The sequence below is a fragment of the Etheostoma spectabile genome, chromosome 8, assembly GCF_008692095.1.
Source record: "Etheostoma spectabile isolate EspeVRDwgs_2016 chromosome 8, UIUC_Espe_1.0, whole genome shotgun sequence".
Classification (NCBI taxonomy): domain Eukaryota; kingdom Metazoa; phylum Chordata; class Actinopteri; order Perciformes; family Percidae; genus Etheostoma; species Etheostoma spectabile.
The window spans coordinates 3,636,317-3,649,412 of record NC_045740.1 but is presented as its reverse complement, the minus strand read 5'-3'; the positions used below and the strand labels follow the sequence as shown (position 1 = coordinate 3,649,412).

Sequence of the window (13,096 nt, the reverse complement as noted above, 5' to 3'; positions counted from 1 at the left end):
CACACACACACACACACACACACACACACAGGGTTAATGTTTCCAGCCAACATGCAGTAATTGAAGAAATCTATTTCCTCTGATCATTTAGCCACAGGTATCCTGCACTATATCTTACCGTTAATTAGTCAGAAGTAACTTGTTCCACAGAGCCACGTAGGGATGATGTAGTATCTGCTCACACGTCTGTTTTGCCTCAGTCTCAGCAATTAATTTTTGTGGATTATTTTTAGACAGAGGGCTCAGATACATTGCTTGTGATTTCAATATTTCCCACAGATATCCCATGTCTTCTCACATCATATTAGCATGCAAGATGTGAGCTGTCTTCGTAGCTCCCATTACCTCCATGACTGCTCTGTTGCATCAGATGTGCTGCTTTAATAATCTCTACATCAACAATAATGGTGGTTGCTCATTAATAATATGTTTAATATAGCTAATGGCTTATTTTTGTATAGGTAGTCTGCATCAAAACCTTTTCCCTCTTATTCTTAACATATCAGCCGGGATTTGAAGTCATGGCTTCTGAGACAGTCAATTAAAGATCTGAGCTCCCCATCAGGTGAAGGCTGTCGAGAAAGATAAAACGACAAAGCTCGGATGATGTCGTTTTTCTTCAGCTCTTTTTCTGTCTGTGTCTGTGCGAATGTGTGCACTTTGCTGAATACACTTGTGTAAGTATAGGTATTGTACAGGGATGCAGGAAGCCGTTTTTGTGTATGATTGTGTATGGAAGTGTGTGTAGCCCTGGTCCAAAAACACACCTCACTGATCCGTCAATGTGTAAGAAAAGCAGAGGTAGAGAGGTGTAAGAAAAACATAAGTGACAGGGGACAGCAAAAGGAAAGGCCTAAAGATGGGTTTGTGTGTGTGAGGAAGTGTGTGTGTGTGTGTGTGTGTGTGTGTGTGTGTGTGTGTGTGTGTGTGTTTGAGTGTGTGTGTGTGTGTGGGGGGGGGGGGGGGGGTCCATAACAGCTTAGGAGGGGTAGCCAGAGGCAGCAGGTGGCGACTCTCTGGCAGTGGTATTGGCCTTTTCCCCATCTTCCCCTCATCTCATCTCACCATGGTCAGACTTCACCCTCCCCTCGCCCTATTCCCAAAGCCCTGACACGTGGAACCAGCCAACCCACACTTGTCACAGAGGAAATGAATCTCTCTGTTTGTGTGAGGCCCCTGTGAGCCCCACCAGAGCCCTCACCACCGCCTCTATCCCCCTCTCCACTCAACCACCTCGCTCCTGCTGCTGAGAGTTGGTGTGTTTCTGCTCTAATGAAGACTTTGGGAGGAGAGGCCATTTCACACTTGATTCCCCCCAACACCCTTGATATGTTTCAGCATTTAGAGATGAAGCAAAGGCCTGTTATGTTTGCGGTTTGGCTGCACTTTTGTTGTGGGAAACCGAGAGTGCAAAGTGGTTTATGTGCATTACCTGTCTGCAAGCTTGGAAGAAATTGGAAGTTGTTTGGTTTCATATTGACAACATTCTTTAAATATTAGATGAAGGGGGGCTGCCACTTAGATTCTAGTTGCGGTTAAACAAATCTCACTTTCCGTTTGTTTGTATTTATGAACTTAAATGAAGAATTGATGTTGACGCCAGGGTACTTTGCTGTGTTCCAAGAAGCTTGTGGGAAATTTGACGACCACAGATTTGTAAGTCAATAGTTTGTTGATCTCTCCCCAAGGGAAGATGAGAAATATTGTAGTGCTCCAAATATGTATATCTCGTAGCATTAGCATAATTAAAGTTTATTTATAGTCTAACATTAGACAACTTGGCAAAAGCTTGAAAGAAAAACACTTGAGGTCCTCTGGCGTTTATCAAAGCACCACCGATCAAACTCTGGGAGCTGGGAAGGTCTTTCATGATCAAACACTTTCAGACTCAAAAACCTTAGATGAGAGTTGGCAATCCACACTCAATAAGCATCTCAAAAACAAGTCAATTTTTGTGCTGAAACTTGAAAAACATTTTGATCTATAGTGAAGAATTTTGTCTTTGTGTAGATATTGTTGTGCATCAAGTTTGAGTTTTAAGCTAAGTGTATGCAAATGCATTTTGAGTCTCAAATCCGTTTCAGTTTCGTACTCTATGTCGGCAAAACAATATCACCACAAGGTTGATATAGTAGCTATTGTGGAGCTTTCAGTCATATCACTCAATCTTCCTTGGTAGATGAAAATTGTGTTGTCGTCATTGAACTCTAGTTCATTTATTGTTCTGAGCACTTAATGGATTTATCTGTCACAATGGCGTGAAGTGTTAAAAAGCTGAATTTTAGCCAACAATTTCATAGCAACTTATTTTGCAAGTTCTATCTCTGAATGAAGATTGTATGATCAAGAACTCCAGAACAGCAACTAAATAAACCTTGTGGTAAAATACTGTTTTTAAGGTAAAAAAAAAAAATTTTAGTGTCCTCCTATATCCTTGAATGTCCAACTAGGTTTTGCTCCAGGGAATGCAATGTCCATCTGTCGGTGCACCAATTTAGTCCAGACTAAAATATCTAAAAAATTATAAGGATGGATTGCTTTGAAATTGGTACAGACATTCATAAAAACAAATCATTAAACTTTCCAACTAGTTAACATCAGCATTGTCATTCTTATGACAAAGCAGACCACAACATTGAGCACAAAGCAATGCTGTGCCCAGCACTCATGACTTAGTTTTTTTTTTTCACATTTTCTACATTTTATTCCGGATCTACATAGGAAGTGGAATTGTGTCGACTCAACAGCCAAGAGAAGTTGGGGCTAACTCTGTGCTACAGAACAGATGAAGAGGAAGATGTTGCCATCTATGTCAGTGAGGTGAGTAAATAACTTCCCCTTCAAGATGATAGTCTTGGATAACTTGTATTGAAAGGGATTCATTTTCTTCATGCATCTCTCAACTTAGTTTGCCATGAGGAAGAACTCCATACTAAGTTTTTTATTGGAGAACTCTCTAAACATATAATAATTGCTCGTTTAGCTTTCCCTGCTCTGCTTTGCTCCTGGAGACACTGCAAAAAAAACAAAACATGCAACATAAATTAATCTACCTCCTGCTAGCATTTTCTTTAGGCCAACCACCACATTTAGGACTGCTAGCTGTAAAAAAATAATACTCTTGGGACAAAGGTATAGTATATGCGTATTCTACAGAGTTCTTTATATTTCAGTTCTTTGAAGTCTCAAATTTACATATCATACACCGTTGTAGAAACCAACAATTGTCATGGCTAGATTAGTGCCTCAGTAAAATGCCTAAAACAACTGAGAATGCTAAATTTTCATGACTAAATCATTTAATATTCATCTTCCAATGTATGATTTACTTTGATATTCATGTGAACAAAGCAGGTTCTCTATTGGGTACATTAAACTTGAACTCTTTCATTAACCACAAATTACGTGTTTGGACAATTTGGCAATGTTCTTACTGCATGACTACAATGTCAGTTACCAACATGAAAATGAAATGACCAAGACAGTTATTTATCCAGTCCTTTCCAGACAGCTGACACCAATAATCAAGCTGTGAGATACAGCAAAAGGACTCTTGCATCCCTTATCTCCCACTTGGAAGCATAAAAAATACTGTTCTCCATTCTGCTCAACTTTCTCTCCGAATCGTTTTGAAGTTGACTTGGACCCTGCACGATGTTTGCTTTGAGAGTTGAGCAGAATATAAATCACTGCATTCGTGGCTCTTGGCAGCATCCTTAAGTGTTCATTTTGGAAAAAAAAGTAGAGCTTAAAGGTGTGTGCTGCATTAAGATGAGGTGGCTGAATGTCACTGTATACAGGATGTGTTACAGGAGGTGTTACTCTGGTCTTGCAAAAGTAGCGAGAGCACATCAAACATGGAGTTAAGAGCAATGCAAGGTCATTTTAAAACCAGCTTAATTTCCCAACTTTGTAGCAACTGATGAATGGCCATGTTGTCTTTACTGTGTTGTTAGTTTAGTTTTTTTTCTTTGTTTCTATTGTGTCTCGCAGTACAGTGGTTAAACAATTTAAAAGTCCATTCTGTTAAGTCCATTAATTTTCTATACCTGTTTAATTCTATTCAGGGGTGCAGGGGGCCTGCATAGGACAAAAAGGCAGAATCCATCCTGGGGAGGTCACCAGTCTACTGACAATCATACACACTAACAGAGAATTTGTAAAATTGGGACTTTTCAGTCCATCTTCACCGTCTTTGTTTATGTTTCCTCTAGATCAGTTTTCTCACATCTTTTGAGAGACTGTTCAACTACAGTCAGAAAGTCAAACCCAAAACCTTCTTGCTGTGTGGCAAAAATGTAACCCCAGCCATTCACAGTGATATCTTCAACAACAAATTATTCCAAAATGTTCCTATATTTCAGTTTCCAGTTTGCAGATTACTCAGGGGTTAGGTCTCCCCATAGCTGCAGAAAGATTACCTTCAGTTTCCTCTGTACCCTCCATTCCTTTCTGGTGACCTTCCGTTCCTCCCAGTTCAATGAGTGTTCCTCTGTGTAGGAGTGGACTATCATGAAGATGGAGTGCCAAAGCACCTCACCATCTCCAGAAATCTCGCCTGTTAGAAGAAATTGAAATGAATGGCCCGGACACCGATTGATTGGCCGATGAAAGATTGCCCTGCCCCCTTGTTCACTGGCATTAGTTACAGGAGGAGCAAGGACATCATGCACTGAGGCTGAGTTACAGGCTGCAAATGCTGTATCCAGGCTTGTCTATAGAAACATGCCACAATATAGCAACTGAGGCGGGTACAATTGAGGACTTAAATGATGAAGGTGATGCTAAGGGTTAATACGCCTTTGCAGATTGACCAAAGTCTTCCCATGACAACACACCTATTGTATGTTTCTCACATTATTAACAGTCTAGACTAGTCTAGCTGGGTGATGTCTTCATAATGGGTTAAAATATTTTCAGGCACTTTTGGATTCTCTTTAATGAGGTATGCAAGTGTTTTAGGGGCATTATTTTGTTCCCTCTATCTCCACAGATCAGTCCAAACAGCATCGCTGCCAGAGATGGCCGCATCAGAGAGGGGGATCGCATTTTACAGGTACAGTAGGACATTCTGTCCTATTGTCCCCCTCTACACCAGCTCTCATTAGATTCAACCTAAAAACACGCTTTTATTTTGTTACACTCAACCACTGTCTCCCAGCATGAGAGCCCATTCATTTTTAATGCCAGCACATTAAAGGGGGAACTCGCCCCCGCTGTGACTATTAGAGGGGGGAGAAATGCCCCCTTGGCTGTTTTAGTTACCGACTCAGCACCAACGTTTTTTTTTTAAGAGTTTTGGTTCAGGATGGTGCTGTGCTGCAGCTCACTGCCTTCTGTGGGAAAGCTGAGAGGCTATGACTGTTATTAGCCCCTAGCTTCATCTTCAGGCCTGAGAAGTATTCTGAGAGGTATTCTGCTACCAACAAGCAGCAGTTGTTAGGGTTGAGGGCTGTACAGTTTAGCGTTGCCTCCGTGGGTAATTATTGTTTATGTTTGGACAATTAATAGCCTCTAATTGTAATGTGTAGTGTATATTATAACCTTATTAAATTCTTATGGCAAACAATTGCCTACTTAATATTCAGCAGACAGAACAACATTTCCTTTACTTGGAGCTGTGCGTTTAGCCACCTGATTATGATAAGTTTAATATAAGTTTAATTTACTCTATTTTAAATTCTGTTTTGGTCACCAACTCCTGAGGAATGTAAAAGATACACATTATTTGATCAATTGTATATATAAAAAATATTGATAGTGTAGCTTTAGCTGCAGATTAGCAATTGAACGTAGTCTACTGGAATAAGTCACCTTTGATACCACAAATAGACGATTACCTATTTTAATGATTCTGGTGATTATTTGATACATGGGGCGGATGCATAAGAAGTGTTTGCTTCTATTTGTCTGCCGGTGTCTACCATGTGTGACTGATTTGAGCCAGGAGTATGCGTGTGTATGTGTGTTTGTGAGGCAGACCAGTACTCTGGCACTATTATCCACAAGTGACAGGCCCATTACTCTGCCTGCAAAAAGATGGACGCCCCCTGTCAGTGGCCAGTTAATTGTATGGCTAGATGCATGTGCTCTGCCGGATACTTTGGTGAACACAATAGCTCGGTCGGCCCACGGCCACTGTCCCATTCATAATCACTGCTGGGTCCTGCTTCATTTTAGAGAGCATCATACTGTTTACAATTTCCCCAGGAAAATAAGGCATTATTGTGCAGTGGCACATTCATTGTGGTACATTAAAGGCTTTTGTATTTGAGAGAATGAAGTTGGCCTCACTGTCCATGTGCCTGTTTTTAAATGTTTTCTGTTGTGTACAGAATACATGATTTTGTGTGTCTGACTTAATAGTGAGTGTTCTAATCATGTTTGCATGTCATTTAGATTAATGGCCAAGATGTACAAGACAGAGAGGAAGCAATGGCTGCACTCTCCAATGACGAGAGTAGGAACATCGTACTGCTGGTTGCCAGACCTGAGATGCAGGTTAGAATTTACTTCACAGTTCCCTCACACTGATGTACTGTATATTTCAACCACCGACTTTTGGTTTGTCATTTACATTATATTTGCCCAGAGTAAACCTTAGCAGTCTGGGTTAGCCAACCCTCCCCACCGTCACAACCACTCAGAGTAGAAGCCACCACTGAGACACCTCATCATGTTTTATTTTTATGTAGCGCCACAGTAATTGACTTCCAACGGTAAGCCATAAAAGCTAATGACATGCTAATGTGGAGTGAGTTCAGGCCCAAGGCCGATGGCGAATAAGTAAAAGGACTCTGCCGCAGTGCAGATGAGCCAGTAGCAATAGTAGACTCTTTGTAATTAAATGTGTCTCTCAGTAGTAAATCTGAAGTCTTCAGATATGGATCCCATTTGGTTCACATCAAGTAGACAAACAAATGATGGATGATGTAAAGCAAATTGGTCAAAGGTGGCAGTATTATGTCCATTACATTGTATTGGCTTGATTTTAAGATTAGAATGCATGTTTTAAAGATGAGAGGTGGCCGTTTGTTGGTTGATAAAAAGGTTAACTGCATATCAGTCAAACACAACATCATATTGATGCTTGCGGTATCTCATTTCAAAACAATTCCTGGTGTTTTTTGATTTATTTTTTACTTTTTGAAAATCCCATTTGAAACACCCAACTATTTGTTTTTGAGACACTGTGTCGCCACAAGCTTTAAGCCTTTACAAATAACACTTGCCTCTTTCTTTCTCTCTCTCTCTCTCTCTCTCTCTCTCTCTCTCTCCATATGCTTTCTTTGATTCACCCTTAGCTGGAGGAGGCCTGGCTGGATGATGAGCACAGTGAGTTCCTGGAGCAGCTGAAGATGGAAATGTTGGAGGAGCAGCAGAGAGAGGAGATGGAATTGGCTGCCTTACAGGAAGAGCAGGAGAATGAGCAGGTCAGACAGCAGCAAAACATGCTTTGTGTAACTTATTTAGCAAGACAAAAACAAAGCTTTGTTTTCTGGGTTTAAGAAACTCTGGAAAGCCTGTTTCTTTGTAATTGCTTTGTTCAACAATAATAAAGGCCTAAAAAAAAAGTGGGTCACAAAGCAATAGAGTGAAGGTAAGGTAACCTTCCCCCTGATTGACAGGCCGTAATATCTTATGAACATTATATACCATCAGACTGACCAATAATTTCTTTTACTGTGTTAGGTCATTATTCACAGTCAATATTAACCTGTTGCTCAAAATCACTACAGATCTAGCTGGTGGCAGAGATCAAACTTGTCATTGACTTTCTTTGTAAAACAGTGGAAACTAGCTTTGCCCTTTGAAATTTAAATATAAAATAATAATTATGAATATTTATGGAAGGGGACCGTTGAACCATTTAAATTCCAAACATTAGTAATCATAATTTAGAATTCTGTTTTGTTGGGAGAAAAGCAAGCTAAAACAATTCATATAAGTGGAACTTCAAAGACATGGCAGAGGGGAAACAATCCCTCAAGTAACAGAGCTGTATAACAGAGTTATGCACAACAGCGAATGTAATCCTTCAGGAGAATGCAGAATAGGGTTGAACTTCTTGAACGCTTAAATTCTGTAGTTCTGGTGACTTTTTGTTGTTTTCTGTCCTTATTCCATAAAAAGGAAGGTAAAATAGGAAGAAATATGAGAAAACACCACTGTACCATTTTGTAATCACTTAAAACATCCAGTATTTCCAAGCTTACTTGCAAATAACTTGAAAACATACTTACACACACTAAAAATCAAAACAGGCTTACAAACACACACATACAGTTTCTAGTAAGTGCCATAGATTAATATAATACTAAAAATGCATCCTTATGTAGCTCCTTAAAATAAAGAAGTGTACCATAATGCAATTGCCAGAGATCTATGATTATTTTCAAATTATTTCAGGCTGGTCTTGTCATCTTATTGTTTTCAGAGAGCAGAAGACGACGAGCCCACCTGCTCCACACTCCCTTATCATAAAGATAGCGTACTGAGTATAAAAGACAGAATGGAGTGCTCAGAGCATAATGTCCTGGCACACATACAGAGACGCTTGTCCCAGTGCCTGAGAGAAAATCAGGACACACACCTTGCCACCGGCTCCATGCGGCTGGAAGACAAAGAGGATGAGGACGATGATGAGATGGATGGCGATCGTTTCCAGCAGCTCTTGGAGCTGAAGTGTCAGATACGTAACAGCGGTGAGTACGATTTGTTCTACAGCCGCCGCAGCACCATTGAGTGCAACATGGGAGAGCAGGGCGGCGTACAGCATGAGCTACGTATGCTCAATGAGGAACTGCGCAGCATCGAACTAGAATGTCAGAACATTATGCAGGCCCATAACCTCCGTAAGGGCCAGCAGTCTCCCTCCACAGGCCACTCTGCACCCTCAACCAAAGACCAAAGCTTCCATCGAAGTGACCCCTCAAGGGGTAAGCTGGCTGAAATTAATGAGAGGCTGGAGAAATCAGACAAGGACAGCTCCAGTGCCTATAACACGGCGGAGAGTTCACGAAGCACTCCTTTGGCAATGGACCGCTCGCCGGAGCACTCACTCCAGAGGATGGTTAGTCTCACCAACCAGAGGAACCTCCGCAGCAGCCTTGCCACTGGGCCTTCTCTTAGCCCAAGCCCCATCCCAGCATGCCTTGCTTCAGCCCCAGGGGAAAGCAGCAGCCATGACAACAGCAATCCTTCTGAGTCGAACCAGGCATCTCAGGCTGAGGAGGAGAGCAGGGGCAAGTTAAAGCCATTTGCTTCCCATATCCCTTACTTCTCTCCATCCCACAGTTCCCAGCAGAGGCAGGTCAACATCCCATCACATGCCCGCCACTACCAGAGCTACATGCAGCTCATCCAGCAGCGCTCAGCTGTGGAGTACGCTCAGAGCCAGCTCAGCCTGCTCAGTGTCTGCAAAGAGCCTCAGAGGCCCAATAATGAGCCCAAGATGGAGTGGAAGGTCAAGATCCGCAGTGACGGCACGCGCTACATCACCAAGAGGCCTGTGAGAGACAAGATCCTGAGGGAGCGAGCCCTAAAGATTAAAGAGGAGCGTAGTGGGGGAATGACCACTGATGATGATGCAATGAGTGAAATGAAGATGGGGAAGTACTGGAGTAAAGAGGAACGAAAGCAGCACCTGGTCAGAGCAAAAGAACAGAGGAAAAGACGAGAGTTCATGCAGCGTAGTCGGCTGGAAAGCTTGAAGGAGAACCCTCAGAGCAGCAGCGAGGGTCGCAAGGAAGTCAGCATTATAGAGCTCAGCCAGAAGAAGATGATGAAGAAACGCAACAAGAAGATCCTGGACAACTGGATGACCATTCAGGAACTGATGACTCATGGTACCAAGGCCCCTGAGGGAGCCAAGGTGCACAATGCCTTCCTATCAGTCACTACTGTATAAAAGAAAAAACACACACACATTCTACCCCATGCGGTATAATATACTTGCCTCGTTAAATGTGGCATTTTTATGAGGACAATAGGAATATTTTTCACACTTTATAACCCAAAAAGCATTTTGTAAAGAATTTATCAGTGGTGCCATGCGACTTTCTTCATGCTTTTCAGTATTGTTTTTCACATCACTCTGCGGGACAAACATTTTTCTATGAAATTATGACTATATAATTATTTTATTACTTCGCTCTAAACATTTTTATCTTTTCAATTCTATTTTCATATTTATGTTGCAACCATTAAACTCAAAATGGTTGTATGAGCAGTTTAAGAAAAGTTAAGTGTTTTCAGTTGTGTAATTTGTATACAATTCCAACACACAGTGAATCAGTGGGTTTCCAGTTTTCACTTCCTTTTTATGCTTTTTCATTAACATGTCTACTTATCCTTTAAAGCTGAAATATATAACTCACTCAGTGTTGTTGACAGGTAGTTGAAATGATGTTTCAGACTATTGGTGCTTAGACATGAACATGAAGTCACAAAGTCCACCACACACATCAGGATATTATGATAAAGGTTAAAGTAAGGTACAAATTTCAGCTTTAAAAGATGATAGCTTGAAAAAAGAGTTGAGATCAAATAAATTCTTTGCTTTAAATAGGAACTTATCTTACATTACTATCATAGTACTGTATAACTTGCTCCTAATAATGGTTGAGCAGAACTACGGCAAGAATGTGTTTCACTGCAAACTGCCCTATCTCTATGACGTTTTAGATCTCTAAAACATTGTAAATTGTTAATATGAGCAAAAGTTACACGGCAACAAATCATAACTTTTGCTAATGTCATTTTTATTATCCGCAATTTTATAAAAGCCTCTTTTAAAAGTTCAATACCTCATGTTACAGTGAAATACAATAATATAAGCTGCTACACTGGTCAATTGAAAAACAACTTTGTGGACACAGGATTTATGTACTATATATATTGTACTTATGAATTTTTTTTTCGCATTAAGGAAACAAACATCCTAAGAGTCCAAAATATTCAGACTCATTTGCAGTGCTGCAGCTTTGTTTGTAAGGTTTTCATCTTTTGATAACATTTATTTTCTATTGAGTTTTATTTTTCTTTCATATTTTGAGGTTTTTATTCTACATATTCAACAACAGATGGACCTGCTCATAGCTTTTACATACTTTTCACATATTTTTACAACATCATCATACACCTTTACTCAGCATAGCCTTAACAGCAAAGACTGAATCAATGATCCAAATCCCAATTCCAATAAAAACAGAATATAATGATTTGCAAATACTTTTCAACCTATATTTAATAGAATACACGACAAAAACAATATCTTTAAGGTTCAAACAGATACACTTTATTGTTTTTTTTCAAACATTCACTAATTTTGAATTTGTTGCCTGCAACATGTTCCAAAAAAGCTGAGACGGGCATGTTTACCACTGTGTTACATCACCATTTCTTTTAACAACACTAAATAAGCGTTTGGGGACTGACAACACTAATAACATTTTCATGGGAGACTATAGTCTAGTACCCGCACTCTTTTACTACGAAGCCACGCTGTTGTAACACTTGCAGAATGTGGCTTAGCATTGTCTTGCGGAAATTAGCAGGTACATCCCTGAAAAAGATTTTGCTTGGATGGCAGCGTATTTTGCTCCCAAACCTTTATGTACCTTTCCGCATGGTAGAGTTTCAACTTGAATTTGTAGATGTAGTGACCAACTGTGTTAACTGACTCAACCTGAAGTGTTCCTGAACCCACGTGGTAATATGCTTTACATAATGATGTGAGTTTTTAATGCAGAGATCAATGGTCACAGGCTTTTAATGTTGTTTTTTTGACCTTGCCGCTCATGTGCAGAGATTTATCCAGTCTTTGAATCTCTTGATGATATTATGGACTCTAGATCATGAAATCCCAAAACGGTCTTAAACTGTTGGACTATTTGCTTACGCAGTTGTTTGCCCCATCTTTGGTAGTGAACAACTGAGCCTTTTTGGGATGTTCCTTTTATAACTAATCCTGACACTCACCTGTTTTCAATTAACTTGTTCACCTGTGGAATGTTCAAAACAGGTGTTTTTTGAGCATTCCTCAACTTTCTCAGTCTTTTGTTGCCCTTGACTCAGCTTTTTCGGAACGTGTTGCAGGCATCAAAGTCTAAATTAGTGAATATTTGCAACAACAAAAAAAATTTTATCAGTTTGAACATTAAATATCTTGTCTTTTTGGGGTTATTCAATTAAATATAGGTTGAAAAGAATTGCAAATCATTGTTTTCCATTTTTATTTACATTTTACACACTGGCCCAACTTCATTGGAATTGGAGTCTGTACATTTGTGTGGCAACAGAGAGGTATTATTCATCCTTATTTATGCATAGTATAATTTGAGTTTATTGTAACTGGAAAATGTTTTGCGGTCGCATTAAACGTGTTAGGATGATTGCCACTGAGCAGGACTCAGAACACAGCATATTAGATCATTGAAACCCTACACTGGTGAAATGAATAGGTTGCCATTTATCAACAGACTTTATAATCCAGTTACATGTACAGTATACTCATTCCAAATGCCTCATTTTTAACTGAAATATTGTAAATTGGAAATTTTAAACCGATCCCTGTATTTGTTTTGAGTCAATGTCAATGGTCTAATTTCAAGTAATGCGTAGTTGGCACATTTGTAGCCAGGTAAAATGTGTGATAATGGTGATCTTTGCAAAAGAAATGAAAATAAATTATTGTTTTTTTGGTATCACACTGGATCATGTTTTTTTTATTCAGACATTTATGGAAGAAGCTAAAACTGCTGCTACCAAGCACACTACCTTTGTTATTTTTCTCAATTGTTTCTTAGTCAAATGTGTTTAAAATCGGAATTTCATGTAAGTGATTGACGTAAACACCGTAAAAGTGAAGCAACAGCAACAAACTGTGCTTTTCTTTTAGTCTTTGGTGATGATGCTGAGGGACAATGTATAAAGAAGCGATGTGGAGATTGTCAGGGAATAGTGTCATATCAGAAAAGTTAAAAGGGCAACAAAAACTACATCAAGTCACTCCGGGGTAAAGACCAGTCTGATAAAGTGAAACCAAATTTCTTATTCACTGAACACACGTTAACCTCGGATATCTCCTTAGATG

At 39.8% G+C, this 13,096-nt stretch overlaps 1 protein-coding gene across 3 annotated transcripts in view; it reads left to right on the top strand.

Annotated features, from left to right (window-relative positions):
- LOC116694354 (PDZ domain-containing RING finger protein 4) overlaps positions 1-12,710 on the top strand; it is a 195,291-nt gene extending 182,581 nt beyond the window's left edge. For 2 of the 3 annotated variants that reach the window (XM_032524068.1, XM_032524070.1), the window contains 5 exons: positions 2,722-2,820; positions 4,994-5,056; positions 6,400-6,501; positions 7,305-7,433; positions 8,438-12,710. In XM_032524068.1, the coding sequence (XP_032379959.1) occupies positions 2,722-2,820; positions 4,994-5,056; positions 6,400-6,501; positions 7,305-7,433; positions 8,438-9,910 (1,866 nt within the window). In that variant the 3' untranslated portion in view covers positions 9,911-12,710. The remainder of the gene's footprint in view (positions 1-2,721; positions 2,821-4,993; positions 5,057-6,399; positions 6,502-7,304; positions 7,434-8,437) is intronic. The other variant, XM_032524069.1, reaches the window with a different exon arrangement.
- Positions 12,711-13,096: the final 386 nt, after the last annotated feature.